This window comes from Chenopodium quinoa, unplaced genomic scaffold (assembly GCF_001683475.1).
Source record: "Chenopodium quinoa cultivar QQ74 unplaced genomic scaffold, ASM168347v1, whole genome shotgun sequence".
NCBI classification, from domain to species: Eukaryota; Viridiplantae; Streptophyta; class Magnoliopsida; order Caryophyllales; family Amaranthaceae; genus Chenopodium; species Chenopodium quinoa.
In genome coordinates, this window is record NW_018744718.1 from 3,592,819 (window position 1) to 3,609,197 (window position 16,379).

General features: G+C 38.3%; 1 protein-coding gene across 5 annotated transcripts; it reads right to left on the minus strand.

The window, feature by feature from the left end:
- Positions 1 to 2,016: 2,016 nt before the first annotated feature.
- On the minus strand, positions 2,017 to 9,452 carry LOC110703457 (UBX domain-containing protein 1-like). Of its 5 annotated transcripts, none has more exons than XM_021881269.1 (11): positions 8,718 to 9,452; positions 8,075 to 8,170; positions 7,514 to 7,590; positions 6,491 to 6,570; positions 6,295 to 6,355; positions 5,006 to 5,073; positions 4,820 to 4,901; positions 4,302 to 4,379; positions 4,033 to 4,101; positions 2,950 to 3,069; positions 2,017 to 2,591 (listed from the first exon to the last, which is right to left on the minus strand). In XM_021881269.1, the coding sequence occupies exons 2-11, from the start codon at positions 8,166 to 8,168 to the stop codon at positions 2,391 to 2,393; spliced, it is 930 nt and encodes a 309-aa protein (XP_021736961.1). In that variant the 5' UTR covers positions 8,169 to 8,170; positions 8,718 to 9,452; the 3' UTR covers positions 2,017 to 2,390. The 5 variants fall into 5 exon arrangements, with proteins under 5 accessions (XP_021736961.1, XP_021736958.1, XP_021736963.1 ...); XM_021881266.1 differs by having other exon boundaries at positions 4,281 to 4,379; XM_021881271.1 differs by lacking the exon at positions 4,033 to 4,101.
- Positions 9,453 to 16,379: the final 6,927 nt, after the last annotated feature.

Below are 16,379 nucleotides of genomic sequence, written 5' to 3' on the forward strand. Positions count from 1 at the left end.
GCAAAGGGGTAGCGGTCATATAAAGCAGAAACACGAACCAATAAATTACCTCAACAAGTTTAGAATATCATTGTAGAAAACTTTCGGTTGATATGGTTGCCAGAGAATCGAACCAATTTACTTCTTTGTATGATGAACACACAATGTTATAGTATATTTTATTTCATATTAATGTACTCATACGTTTCAAATTACTTGCAACAAATGTATTCTTATCTCTCTCCTAATACATACTGGTATCTATGCACACAATACATGGAAATCTACATATTTCATATATATACGACTACTTTATTAATAAGTACTCCATAAGATAAAACCTTTCAAAGTCTATTTTAATAAACATTTTAATTGCCTAAACTATTTTATTTTTATTTAAAATAAAAATGATTAAGGAAATTACATAATTTTAGGAATTAATTTTAAAAATTTGGCAATCAAATCTCCACGACTAATTCATTCCCATGTGCAATAGATATATTGAAGTAATTGAACAGAGGTTTTTCAATGCGGCAGGTTACATGGTGCGACAGGGTTACTTGTAGGGTACTAGGGTGTTACTGGTTTTGTTAAGGGTTATTTGTATATGTTACTTGTATTTTAGGATTACTTGTATGAGTTGCTTGTGGGTGTTACTTGTATTTTTGGGTTACTTGTATGAGTTGCCTGTAGGTGTTACTTGTATTCTGAGTAACTCCTACAAGTAACCCCAGACCAAACCCCCATACCAAACAAGTAACACCCTATAAGCTAAGTAATCCCTGATCAAAACCAGTAACACTCTACAAGTAACTCCAGTATACAAGTAACACTCACAAGTAACACCCACAAGTAACAACCTGACCAAAACCAGTAACATCATACCAGTAACCTCAGAATACAAGTAACACCCCACAAGTAACCCCTATCGCACCATGCGGCCAGCCATATACAAAAGTTTGTATGTTGAATTAGACAAACAAAAAATTTTCATGTGGCTGGCCACATGAAATTACTTATTCAGAGGTTACTCGGTCGATCAAGAGTTACTCTCACACTGAAAACACGCTAATCAGTTGATAACCTCATAATAAGTAACTCTTGACCGATTCAATAACCATTGAATATGTAACCCCAACCACATGAGCCACACAGAATTAGCGTCGTTGATCAAAATATACCGATTAGTATACGTGGACATGAATATGTAATTACTAGTATAAGTTTAAAATAATTGCGTTACCTTAAAAATAATAAGCTTCAGATAGGTCAAATATTAATATTTCTTATCAAACTTAGCTCAAACAGACTAAAACTCAACTCGACTCAAATCATTTATAGCCCTAGTGAATATGGAGATTGGGCTTGAAAAAATAAAAAGGATGATTATGTTTTATGATTACTAAATTTAGTTTAAACCAATTTTAAAACTTGTTTAAAATAAAGCTTGAACACGAAGGTAGGAATGTGCGTTCATATTAGAAAATACTTCCTCCGTTTTTTATTACTTGACCCGCTTTGACTTTTACATTATTTATTACCTCTCCTTTGACCGTCTTTTGTGAATAATAAGTAAGGAAAAATATATTCATGTATGATCATTTTGGATTCGTCTCAATAAGTACTATCATAATATATAACTTTTATAATTTTTACTTATGGAGAATTTAAGTTATTGATCGTTAAAGTTTTACATTGGCTCTCAATAAGTACTATCATAATATATAACTTTTATAATTTTTACTTATGGAGAATTTAAGTTATTGATCGTTAAAGTTTTACATTGGCTCTCAATAAGTACTATCATAATATATAACTTTTATAATTTTTACTTATGGAGAATTTAAGTTATTGATCGTTAAAGTTTTACATTGGCTCTCAATAAGTACTATCATAATATATAACTTTTATAATTTTTACTTATGGAGAATTTAAGTTATTGATCGTTAAAGTTTTACATTGGCAAGCGTGATAAAAGAAACAGTTCAAGTAACAAAAAAAAGGAAATAGTAAACAATTGGTATGTACGTAAGTACATTAGTGAAGTTCTCGTACATTAATGTTTCATTTTGATAAATAGATGTAAGTCATGAAATACAAGTAGTCAACTGATGACACATTCTTGTATAGAGTATGATCTAATGTAAGAAGGAAATATATTACAAACTGATATGTGGGTATTGACTGCCAAATAATTTAGAAGTGATGAAAGGTTTCTGCATGCACAACAAAGCTAAGCACCGAAGCCTCTCTTTCCAAGCTTCTAGAAACAGACATGGACAAACATGTAACATAACTCCTGAACTATATTACACTTGATCACACACTTGATAGTTGATACTATGCCACAATGATCCAATCTAGTGCTCTGAGTCAAGCTTTTGTCTGCTTAGATATCCTCGTCGATGCACTTAAGGCAGTTCAACACTATCAACAGAGAGTAGTCCGAAAAAGGGATTTGTTATTGCGGAATGCAATGCAGACAAGGCTGAATTTAGTGTCACCATGTCAACCTTCTCCCGAGGAAGATACAAGAACTGCCCCCTATTGGTTCTCTCAAACCCACAGAGTTCCAGAAATCTGACACCTCCAATCAGACTGCCAACACTTTCCTGATTTATTTAAAAAGAGGGTTGCTATCAGCTAAATCATACAATATGACAAGAACAAAAGTTGATACATGCCATCACAGCATATATTGGGTTAATTATCCTGATAGTAGTTAATAACTTTATATAGAACTCCAGGATTCCAATCATTTTTCTTCCGTACAATTACAGGAACTGTCACAACACAGTTTAAAATATGTTTGTAATCATCTAAGCTTCTGCAATATCTTTATCATCTCCTTTACATGTACCATATTTCCCAATTTTACGTAAACCACCCATGTCGAGGTTATGTTGAATTAAAACTCCCAAGGCAATCTGAAAGTACAAAGAGTATTCATATGATACGTGAAGTGCATACCTGGAAAATTGGGTTACTGAGCCGTATCTTCCTGTATTTTTCTACATCAGGATTCTTCACGACATTTCTAATGTATATTGGGAGAATTTGGAAAGCCTTCTTTACTCTAGCATCTTCATCCTACAATTACATAGCCAGACTTTATATAAAAGAAAATATTATGGACATGTGTAACATGAAGAATGTTCAGTAATTGCAGGTTCACAGCTTCCAACTCAACAAAATTTATCGAGAAATACTGTGGTTTTAAATGATATTATTCAAGATAATCAATATTAAGAATTAACAGTAAAAAATTATGCTTGATCTAGCATCATAACTGAGCTAGAAGCTTTTTTAGAATTGAATCTGAAGAGTGGAAGTGTAAGCTTCGGTAACATCCAACAGACATGTGATGCCTATATGAAAGTATGAAACACATATCCTTACTCGGAATGTGCTACAAGCATATTGCAGAGATAACCTTTACCAAGCTTAATTTCGAAAACTGCCCTGCCTCCCTCCAACTCAAAATTTCATGATCTCTATAATCCCTATTATTAGGCACACATGCTTTTATTTGGTTTTAGAAAGCAAGTCACAAAGTCTCACAATCCCTAAAAGGCCTGAAATAGCAATCTTTCACTGAATATACTATCTTTACCTAAGCATGTCAAAGTCTGAACCTCATACAATTAAGAAAATTGAGCCCTAAAACAATTCAATTTATTAAAAGAGAAAATCATTTTGATCATATTCAAAGTCTGTTTTGTCAAGTTAGACAAGATGTCAACATCAGGCACTATCGTATGCTATCAGTCTAGAACCATTTCAAGAAAATTCTATTAGCCACTTTTCATTCTTTCATTTTACCATACCAAATACTACACATGGCTCTGAATCTGGAATAAAACAGTATTCATGGTATAAATGAAGTCATGAACAGAAGAAATTGGTCTTGTAGGAAGTCAATTTTTTGTTTTTGTTCAATAGTTTTGAACTTCATAACCCCTATATAGGAAAAGTGAAAGGAGGGTTTATGAAATTACTCAGCTAGTTCTGCTTCTAACAGATTAACTTAAAATGAAAAACCAAGCCACTAACCTTATGGTAGCGCCTTAGACTTCTTAAACAGTCACACAGAAGCTCCACCTTTTTAGTAGATGTAACAGGCTTTGAAACCCAAGTATGATTCAGTAGATAACTTTTGAAATTAAATATAGACGATAAAAAAATATATAATCCTTTCAGAAAACATTTTTTAACTGTAGGCCAAAGCCTACAAAAAATAAAAAATTGCAACTCCAACTCAGCACTCCTCTCCAAATCAAGAGAGATCAAGTAAAGCAAACCTCTGTGGCTTTTTTCAGTACCATATGACTTGCCGTCGATGCCGATTGTACTGATGAAGTAGCTGCAGGTGATATCCCTAGCCTTGACCGTCTTTCTGCCTGTAACTCTTTACCAATAACAAAAGAATCATATATGTCCACGACTACTCACTATTTGCAACAGAAATTCTCAATAACAAGTAGTCATTTATACCAATGAAGCCTTTAGGATCAAACCAAAACTGCTTCCGTATTTGGTATAGGAGATCAATGAAAATTTAAATTTGGTTTTTGACTGAGTTGTCAAGAGGTATCCAAATTTAACATGAAGCAATAAATAAGCCGTGTCTATAACTTAAGATTGTGAACATACTGATACAAGCCATCCTCATAAAGAAAAGGTACCACTATCAGATGCAATTCATTGTGGAGTCCACATGATCCTAGGAAGACTAATAGAAAGCAGGATGATGGTTTAGGTATGACTTAATCTGACTGAACTTAGTAAGTATTAACAAGTGTAACATAAAGCAGGAAGATGACTGGAATCAGAAAAGGACCTTATCTGCTTCAAACTTTTGGCGTATCTTCTCCCTTGCCTTACTTTCCTCCTCTTTTTCTGCTTCACGTAAAGCAATCATTCTGTTGAAGCAGAGAATGACAGTCTCAAATAGGCATTTGGAAGATGAATATCAAGATAGTAGGCACAAGCAGATTATTTACCAACCAACTAGCTTACAAGATACCTTTTTCTTGCATTTTCTTCAGCAGTTTTCTTTGCTTCCATGATTCTCTTCCCAGCTTGAATCCTCTCCTACAGCATCAAACTGTTAATTTGCATACCCCAATAGAAAAAAAGAACATCTCACTGCTTCTGTAAGTAAAATCTCTACAACAGTCACTTACATATTAAATAACAGCAAACTGTAAAAAATTGAAAGCAGTTAACACTTAAAGGTCTAGTTCCCTCACCCTTTTTTTCAAAAAATAAGTTTGAGCATTATATAACCTCTCATACAATTTTTGTCCGTAAATACATTAGACAAGCAACAACTTGTATAAGCAACATGATGACCTTCAAAAGGTGCATGGAGCTAGCACACCTACAAGCTACAACTCTACAAGTCACTACTCATTAGACGTATATCTCAACTATGTTAATCAAACTATTCATTTCGCCTTAAGTAACCAATCAACATTCTGACATCGTAATACGGTATGTACAGTTGGACACTTGACACTTCATTTTGGATCAAAGTCACGGGACTTGTTCATAGTATAGCTGGCACCAGGACACATAGCCATGTCTGATACATGTTCGCATGTCTGAGTTATGTTAATCTCACCCACCCAATAAGGACTCTAACGGGTGTATAAGGTAAACAATTAAATGAAAAACCTTAAGTTGAGGTTTGACAAAAATAAAAACTGGCCCATCCAAAAATTTAACAAGCATCGTTGCATTATGTTGATGCAAATGAAAATATTGGGGCTATTAAGCTTACTAAATTTCTGAGTTCCACATACGCAACATTTTTGATGTCCTAAGCCAATTGACAATTATACCAAGTACTTAGTAATATTATCCTAGAGACATGTATGGGAACCTTCATAAATCTAAGCAGATCAGGATAGACCCATGGTATACTCCTGTAAATTTGTAATACATGTAATGTCATATTAGTAGCATTGTATTAATACACGTGATTGATGAACCAATATAGATCAGGATATGCACAGAGCATATAAAATTGCATGTTAAGGCAAAATCAGTTATCAGCATGATCCTCCAGAGATTAGAAATAGACTACAGCAACCTACAAGAAGAGCATGCTTCTTCCACAACCAATAGTTCTATCTTCCATACAAGGTAGCTCTATCGTATAATTTAAGCAACTGTAAAAATGACATAAAGTTCTTTAGAAAGGAACTTGAGGAAATGGAAATCTACATATTACATCAGGACCACCATGGGTGTCAAGTTGTGACACTGTCAATGAAGAGTACATACATAGGAAACAAAGCAATATAATACCTTTTCTCCTTCCCTTTCCAGCTCCTTCTCTTTTCTTTTGCTCAATTGGTTGGCTCCAATCCTAAAGTAGATGCAAAATAGTAATGAAAGTTTAAGGTCTTTTCCCATGAGTAAAACTCTTTTCTTATAACAAAGCTTCAAAGAATATTCATATTAGCAGAGAAGAAGAATTTAAGCCAAATTTCCAACATACAACCTCAGATTTTGTGCCTTGATCTTCACTTCTTCTGTGATAGGAAATGGTTTGGTTGCATCCAAATTAATATCCATAGGTACCTGAAGCACTTGAAAAGTTATTATTAACTGGTCCAAAGCACAATCATACTTCCGGCCACAGATTTAGAGATTTCAAGCAAATACACATGCTCTAATAAATATATCCTTTCAATTAATCAATCTTGTTCTATCATTCATCATAAAAATCAGTAAGAAAGATATGAATAATAATAGACTTTCCTCAATCCTTGATCATAAATTTCCTCTGAAAAATATGAACTAGAACTAGAAGGGGCAAGATCTCAAGATAGGCAAATGATAAAGAAAATTTACAATCATTTAGTTCAGCCTCAATGAATATCAAATCCTGATTGTAGCAAGAAAGCACATCAATTGAGAATCTCAGCAAGGTCATTTCAGGGTGAGTGGATCACTTGTAACGAAAAGTTTTGAGGGGTAAAATTTGGAGTTATTGTGGTATCAAACAGAAGATAGGTCTCTCAAACAACATGGTTTTTCTCTTACAAGCCAAGCAGACAAGAGAAACATTAAACATGTAATTCTGTTGGTAAATAGTTGACATAAGATGCAAGGGAAGGACCCTTGAAAAAATGACAAAAGAATATCTTACTAATTTACAAGAGAATGTGAGAGCTAGAGAGCATGTTTGAAAATTCTCATGTTTTAGCATGCAACTCTGCTAGTCTCATCTTTGAGAAAGAATAGGCAGCAACAGTGGATAGGGTCTTTATTATACCTCGCTATGATAAAGTTAAAACTTAGAGTCCTACATAGTATCCGAACCCAACGTATACACATAATCAAGGAAACAAATATAGCTATTTATTTTATTGGCGGGGACATATTTCTCTTGAAAACATACGGCAGTACAGAGCACAACTAACCTATTAGGCATTTCAGCATAGCTTGTACCTTCATAAAATAAAGAGTGAGGAGAAATATCCTTAAGCAAAAACAACAAATTAAAAATTTGATATCATACCAAAGGAATCTCATCTATATCTGAGTCATTTTCATGCTCAACTATCCAATTCATAGCATCTTCCAGACTAGTATTTCCTGAGAAAAGATGAATAAATAAGATAAATATTTAGATGCAGAACTGTAAGCTAATCTAAGTTGACAGCTACCCTCAACACTCTTAGTTCTAAAGTCGAGTTTACAACTGCCCTTATAGAGTTACAGTATCCAACCCACTTCCTTCCACACTGTCATATAATAAACCAGGCAATCATCCAACATAACAAGAGCAAGAAAGAACAAAAAGCAACATTACAGTAAAAAAAGTGACAGTGATGAGGATATGATAGCGTTGTAGCTTCATTTGTAAATTTGATAACACTTAAGTTATCAAAAACATAACCGTCAATATTGAACAAATATGGGAAATGTTCTTACTTAGAGCAACAAATTTATATGAAACTGCCAAAAACTTCATTGACATAAGTCCACATGACTAAATTTTCTCCCTAACATTACTAACAAAGATACATTTTTTTTTGAGGGAATTACTAACAAAGATACAAAAGAAAAACTAGTTCACCAGAATAATGAAGTGACCGAATTGATCGAGCTAATGAAAACCCCATTTCTTCCAATTGTTCCAGCAATTTCTTGTCTACTTTAGGGACAGCCATTTCTGAAACACATAACAAGCACACTATAAGCTATAACATCTACCATCAAATATTTTGTCCTTCATAAATCTCGAAATTTAGAGATGAGCAATAACAATCACCTGACAAGATCATAAAAAATAAAATAAATAAATAAATAAATAAAAAATAAAAAGGAAAAAGGAAAAAAAAAAAATCATAAGCACCACAATTCATAGTCACATATAATCAAATAACAAGATCATAATAAGAGCAAAATCGAAATCAAATCAAATTCCTCAGCTGACAAACAACAACAAAGATATGAACCCCCAACCATTTATACCACGAAAAGCAATATCAAATTCAACAACTGGGACTTTCATATAATCAAATTTTAAGATACCCTTTAATCCACAAGACCAAATTGGCAAATTTCAAACCCATTCATGATAAATCAGCAATTAAACTTAAAAAACACGACATTTTTTTATAAATTAGAAGTTTTGAACCCACTGAATTAATTCAAATTCACCACATTTCATAATCATAAAGCAATTTCAGAACTTAAATTAACAAATGTAACTGTACCGATTCAAACTTTGAAGAATTTCTGAAAGATGAGAATAAAGAAGAATTGCAGCATTGTAGGTGAACTGGGTAAGGGGGGTTTATAAGGGTGGAGATGAAGAAATTGATGGGGTTTTCGTAAGGGGTTCAGAAGAATAGCCATTTTGAGAGATTCTTTGAAAATTGCAGAGAATTGTTGTAACAAGAATCGAATAGAAAACCCTGGATTACTACTTCTAGCAATCTCTGTCTTGCTCTACAAATTAAATTTTGATTCCAAATTTATATTTTTGGGTTAACTATGGGCGTAAGGAAAGAATTTGTAATATGCCCTGTACTCAGTATTTCAGTAATAGAGGATCAATAACTAACTACCCCGCCACACTTTGTACGTCCTCGCTATGAATCCTACAAAGTTCCAAAGGAGCACTACCTAGAATAAGAAGATTATCCGATTGAGCCACTCCACGATTGGCGAGCCAATCAGCAGCACGATTGCCCTCAAGGAATACATGAACCGCCGTGACCTAATTATGATTTTTGCCGAAGAAAAAAAAATTACAAATTAATACGATTATAATACGTATCCTAATAAAAAAAAATACATATTCATGTAACTAATTTATTTCCATATGTACAAATCATTATGATCGATTAAAAACTCAATATGCATCATACAACACATAATAAAAAATAAATAAAAAAATTAAAATAGGGCGGTATATTTTTCTCAATCCCAAAATCCCCAAGCATCATAATTTATTTATGGAAACAAATAACTAAACTAGAAAGTCAAGTAACACAGGAAACAAAGTCTGTCCTAATGATGATCACATTTACTAGTAATAATAAACACACTCAAATTTATCACACAAGTCAATATGTGAGTTTGACTTTTTTTTTTAGTGCTTACAATGTTATAAATATCACAAACTTTAAAAAAAAATCGGGTGTACAATAATTATTGTACATCCATTATAAAGATAGCGTAAAGTGATTAAAAGTTACCCCTGAAATGAATAAAAGTTACCCCAATATGCGTAAAACTAACCCAATTCAAATAAAAATTATCTATGATTTATTAGTAAAGAATCACATTTTAAATGACTAAAAATCAATTATTAGTGATTGAATATAATTAAATTACCTTTATAAAACTTTTCTTGTTGTCTAATTAAATAAAAATTGTATTATGTATAAAGGTACCCAAAAAAGGCAAAAAGTTACCCTAAAATTAACTAAAAGTTACCCTTATACTGCTCGATGTACACTAATATTAGTGTAAATCGAATGTATACAAAATTTTTTGTATAAATATATGATATTGTTAAACTTCATGTTAATATCTAACAAAAAAGTTTTACACGATACAAATTGCTTATATACCTCAACCAAACACTATAATTAAATTTATTGTATATGAATAGTGAAAAAGAAAAAATCAAAGTGTTTCAATTATTATGAAGCTAAGGGAGTTGATCAAGTTGAGATTAGGTAGAATTAGTGAATGTGTCTACACTTCTAAATTATTGATTTGAGGGCTTAATATCAGTAAAGGTGGCATAGGTGGTGGCGTATAGGCCAATGTGTCTTGTGCTCATGCTAATCAGCCTTAAATAGGTAATAATATATGTTTCGGGTGAAAACAATGGGACCTTGCCGAAGGTCCGCTGAAATGGAGAAGGCTGGATTCGGTCCAAGTTATGTTGGGCCGAAGATTTCCTGCACAGTAAACACACGTAAACTAGCCTCGGGGGTGTTGCCGAGGAAGGCCCCTCCGATGCTAAAGTCAGTACAATGTGTAAGAAGAAGGCACTATGCAAGAGAGTTTGTTGCTTGAGGCTTTTTGGAATATCTCAGAATATATGAATGAACCTATGAATCTATGAATGAATCAGAATATGAATCTCTCTCCTTGAATGTATCAATATGATGGCTTTTATACCTCATCATACATGGAGAGGTTGGGCCTTAGCCCAATTGGCTTGCTTTGTGGGCTGACCTTTGACTTTAGCACAATTGGAGAGTTGAACCTTGACCTTGGGCTTTTAATTGGATCATTTAGTGCTTAGGCCCAACTGGACTAAATTGGACCCAAACAACTTGCCCCCCAGACCCGATTTGGAAGGATGACGGGTCGGGTTTGATTTAATTCAGAAAAGGAGGGAAGTAAATGATTTAATTAATCCAAAAATTTGAATTTAAACCGTAATTAATGAGATAACAACGATTAATGATTGTGGAAGTTGGACGGATAATGGGCAGTTTAATCACAAGATCATGTGTTTAACGGTTACTTAGTGGAGTATTTAAGAGAAATTAAAACGCAGACTCCTCGTATCCCGTACCTGGAGATATAAACAAAGGCGCGTCATCTCTCCTCACTTATTCACCAACACAAACCCAGAATTCTCGAGAGAGAAACCAAGAACCCGCATCAAAACTTCGCAAATTCCCCGAGCATTAAGCTTAGAAACTGAGACTTGCCACTACGAACTCGTAAATCGGCAACTTTCGCTTCAGATTAAGGTAAATTCCTTTGATTTCAGTTTATTTTTCTTCGAATTCGAACTCCTTCCCCTTTTCTTTCGACTTTTTTTTCTTTGAAATAATCAATGGCAAGAGGAGTTAGAGGTAGAGCCCGTGCTCCAAGAAGAGCAAGGCCGATTCCCGATCCTAGGAACAGGATTGGGACCTGGAATGGACAAAGGCCGGAGTCTGACCCTGCTGAAGGGATTAGGGCGACTCCCCTTTCCTCGGCTCCTCCTCAGAGAACGGAGGAGCCGAGCGCTTCTGGACGGGATGATGAAGTTCCCGCTGTCCTTTGGGATATCCTCCCCGGGTTTTCAGAATGGGAGAATGCCGAAGTTGCTTCGGCCATGATAAAGAACCGCCCCTACCCATGGTGGGTGGAGAATGCCGATCAATATCGATTTGCCGAGCAAATTGAGTTGCATTACGGCATTTTTGAAGCTGATGGGTACTGGTGCCGAATGCCCTCGGCATCCGATAGAATCCATCGTCCACCCCCGGGGTATGTGGGGGTGTACACGAGACATCTTCAGTACGGGCTGAGGTTCCCTTTGGACGTATTCGTCCGAGACTTGCTGATCCATTACAACATCTCTTTATGTCAGTTAACTCCCACCAGCATCCGAAGGGTGATGACATACTTATGGGTCTGCAAGTTCTTCAAGTACGTGCTGAACCTGCACTGCTTCAAAAAGCTCCATCGGCTAGTGCCAAATATTCAAAGTGGGCACGGAAGCCATGGTTCTGGGTGGTACCGGATTGAGTCCCGGCCCCAATACCTAACCATGTGGCCAAACGACTCTTCAGACAAGGACTGGAGAGGTCAATGGATTTGGGTTAGGGCACCCACAGATCCGGGCCACCCTTGCGTCTTCAGCGCTCCCCGGTACCTCGCTGAACCTGATCCCGAAATGGGAAGTCTAGGTCCCCCCGCAGATAACGGGGCGGATCCGAACCTGGATCAGCAACATATCTTCGGCAAGCTGCCGAACCGGGGGGGCAGTGGCCGAATGCAGCATATCCCGGAGACTTGGCTCCCCGATACGCATTACGTTTTCCAAGAGAACATGCTAGCAGCTGTTGGCCTCAGCCGAAAGTTTAAGGATGGTAAGCTTCTTCGGCTGGGGCCGAGGCTTTTTAACTATCTCTTTTTCTTCTCTCGCTTCGCTTTTTTATGCTGTGCCAACCTATCTGAGCTAACCTTTCCCCTTTCCTTTTTTCAGAGCGGGACGAGACCAACGTTGGCATTAACTACGCTCGTCTTGGTGTCAACCGAGAACGAGTTGTAACTGAACGGGCCCCGTCTATCACTGAGCCGAGGCATAGGGAAGTTCATCTAGACTCTTCCCACTTCCAAATTGAGGCTGTTGCTCTGTATCAGAGGCAGAAGCCTTGGTGGAAGAAGAGAGACCCCTGGTTTCAGCTGCTGGACGAAGAAGCTGAAGCTGCCCGCACAGCCGAAGAGGTTGCACGGGTTCTCGAAGCTTGCGAAGGAGGAGAAGGGTCCTCCAGAGCTGCTGAAGCAGAAGCTGCAGCTAGAGCAGCTGAAGAAGACGAGGCTTTGCTGAAGACCTCGGTGAGCTTTCAGACAACTTTTTCTTTTTTCTTTTCTTCTTTTTTTTTTTTTACTCACATTCTTCCTCCCCCCTGTCTGTTACAGTCTGAAGAGAGTAACAGACACAGAGAAGGCAAAGCTCCTGTTCGTCCCGAAGACCAAATACAAGGAGAGTCTTCAGACTCAGATATGGACGAGCAGCCCCTTCTGAAAAGGCGTCGAAGAATGGCCATCATCGGCCCTCATGACTTTCAGAGGAGGCCGATGACCATCGGCGTTGCAATAAGGGAACCCGAGGAAGGCAATGGATCGCCGAGGGTTCCCCGGCCACCACCCCAATCACCTCAAAAGACCCCTCCGCCACCTCCTGAGATGGAGGTGGATCAGAAAACTCCCGAATCTAAGGGAGGGGTCCAAGAAGAAATTAGGGAGAGTGCTGCTGAGCACGAAAACAAGGATGCCGTGATGTCCAGTGCTGAGGGCTTCACGGCAGACATCGCAAGAGAGGTTGAGGCTTTCGTCCTCACCCCTGAAGAAGAGGAGGTCATAGTAATTGACTCCTCTGAGAAGGATGATGCTGAGCCATCCAAAGCTAATCAAGCTCCATCGTCATCCTTCCCTTCTTTCCAGACTCTGCAATCTGGAGAAATGGGTTTCTCGGCCCCCGAATTCCAATCCCAGACCACATCTGGGACCTCATATGGGGTCAGAACCGAGAAGGAGCTGCAGCCTACTTCGGCGATTTTGCTGGCATGTCCGAAGTAGATAGGGCAAGGATCTGGTCGCTGAAGGCCACTGCTGGGATGGGCGAATCCAGCAGATCAGTTCCTGACCCAGCCAGGTCTAACCAACTGCTGATGATGCAGGTAATTTTCCTTGTCTTCATTTCCTCTGAAATTCAGCTCTATATATTTTTTTTATTTTTTTTATTTATTTATTTTTTGTCTTCCTGTTTTCAGTTCGTGCACAATCAGACTCTCACTGTAGAGCTGATAGATACCCTACAAGATAGGATAGACGCTGCTGTGCACGACAAGAAGGTGGCTGAAGAGGAATTAAAGCTTGCTAAGCTGAAGCAAGCAGCAGCTGAAGAGAAGCAGCAGAAGGGTGAGGAGTATGAGAAAAGAGCTGCTGAAGCCCTCAAAACCTTCTGCGACGCTATGGAGAAGGAAGTTTTTCCCCCACTGATGGAAGGGGAAAAATTCCTCCAGGAGCATATGGGAGTGGACGTCTCCAAATTCAAGGCTGCTGTTGAGAGCCGAATTCAGGAAGGAGCTGCTGCACAAGCTGAAGTGCAGCAACGTCTAGAGGCTCTTGAAGCCAACCGAATGGCTGCTGAAGAGCTGCTCCTGGCCAAAGATGTCCAACTCTCAGAGGCTGCTGCTGCTGCCGAAGCCCAAAGAGCTAAACTCCTCGAGGCTGAGGATCAACTGATGACCCAGAAAGTCGAAGTGACCCAAGCTCAGACAAAGGCTTCCCGAGTTCAGCAGGAGCTGAATGAGCTGAAAGGTTCCTCCTCCAAGCTCGCTGATGAGCTGAAGAAATCCAAGGAAGACTTGGAGGAGACCCAGAAGAAGCTGGCTGATGCTGAGGCTCTACTCAAAGTCCGTGTCTATACCCAAGAGGAATATGAAATGGGTTTCAGAAACGGGTTCCGAGTATGCCGAAGAGTCTGCCTTCATGCTGAACCGAAGCTGGACTGGTCTAAATGTGCTGAATGGGTCCAGAATCCCGAAGACCCTCATATGAAGTATGCAACTCCAGCCGAAGCTGAAATCCTTAAGGCTGAGGAAGCCGAAGAGGAAGCTGAGAGAATGGAGTTGGAAGCTGAACAGAGGGAAAGGGAGGCTCGGCAGAGTGCAAAGCCCGCTTCTTCTGCTGCTGGGGCTGAGGCCACCATGGGGCTCAACGCTGATCAGTCTGATCCTCAGGCTGAAGCATAGGAACTCGGGCAGTCGTCTTCAGAATCTTGCGGTTCATCATGTGCTTAACTTTAGACTTGCCGCTTTCTGAATTTTTTGCCTTGTTTTTTGCTTCAGCTTGCCTTGTCGTACAGCAGTTTATTTTTTTTTGCTTATGTACGTATTTCGGCAGCTGTTATTTTCCGCTTGTGGGCGGCTGCCGATACAGTTTAATTGAACTTGTAGCTCAATTTCTGAGCATGAATTATATATCTGATGTTCTTTTCTTCAGTTGCTTTGTTTTTGAATGCTTTACTGTTTCTGTTTCTTCAATTCTGCCGCACATACTTGCACTGAGAGTGCTTCTTGCCCCCCAGAAATTGAAGTATGACTTCAGCGGGATAAGCAATTTCTTCACTTCTTCAAAATGGGTATCCGAAACACAGGGCCAACTGAAGGCAATGCTTCTGGGATACAAGTCTTACTGAAGATTGACTTCATCTGAAAGTTGGATATCCGAAACACAGGGCCAACTGAAGGCAATGCTTTGGATATTTGCTTTCTGGGATACAAGGCTCAGTTAAGGCAATATCCCAGAATTGTCCATGGACTAATGTCTTTGGAGAACAAGTCTTACTGAAGTTTGACTTCAGCTGAAAGACCAGTGTTCTTTTAAAAAGACGAGTTTTGTCAGCAATCTGAAGCCCAGTTACCCGAAGGCGAAGGTTTCAGACGAGGCTGATATAAAAATTTTCAACTGTTGCTGTTACCCTTGATTTTCTGTCTATCTTTGAAAAATGGATACCCGAAACACAGGGCCAACTTAAGGCAATGTTTCGGATAATGGCTCTCTGGGATACAAGGCTCAGTTAAGGCAATATCCCAGAATTGTCCATGGACTCATGTCTTTGGAGAACAAGTCTTACTGAAGTTTGACTTCAGCTGAAAGACCAGTGTTCTTTAAAAAGACGAGTTTTGTCAGCAATCTGAAACCCAGTTACCCGAAGGCGAAGGTTTCAGACGGGGCTGAATAAAAAACCCTTAAAGAGTAGATAGAACAAAGAAAATTTTGAAAGGATAAAAAGTTGCAAACATTTATATAAATGGCGGCTCCAAGGCCTTTCATTAGTTCAAAATGTACTTACAAAGATTGTTCTGCCCCGAAGGGTTTACACATGGTATTTTTTCAGTACATCAGCGTTCCAGTGATTTTTCAACTCAGTTCCATCCAACTGCCGAAGTCGGTATGTCCCTGGCTGAAGCTCATCATAAATTTCATAAGGTCCTTCCCATGCAGCTGAGAGTTTCCCATGGATTCGGCCTTTATGAACTGCAGCAGCATTCCGAAGGACAAGGTCTCCAATTTTGAGAGGCCTTGCATGGACCCTTCGGTTATAAAATTTGCTGATTCTCTGCTTATAGGCGGCCATTCTATCTCGGGCTGAGTCTCTTACTTCGTCGAGGAAATCAAGTGATTCCCTCATCAGTCGCTCATTCTCAGCCGAGAAGTGGTGCACTCGAAGGCTCTCAGAGCCAATTTCCACTGGAAGGACGGCTTCGGCACCATACACCAGTTCAAAAGGTGAGTGGCCCGTTGCCTCTTTTTCAGTTGTCCGAAGGGACCAAAGGGTTCCAGGGAGCTCCTCTAGCCATTTGGACTTTTGATCTTCCACCCTCTTCTTGAGGGCATTTAAG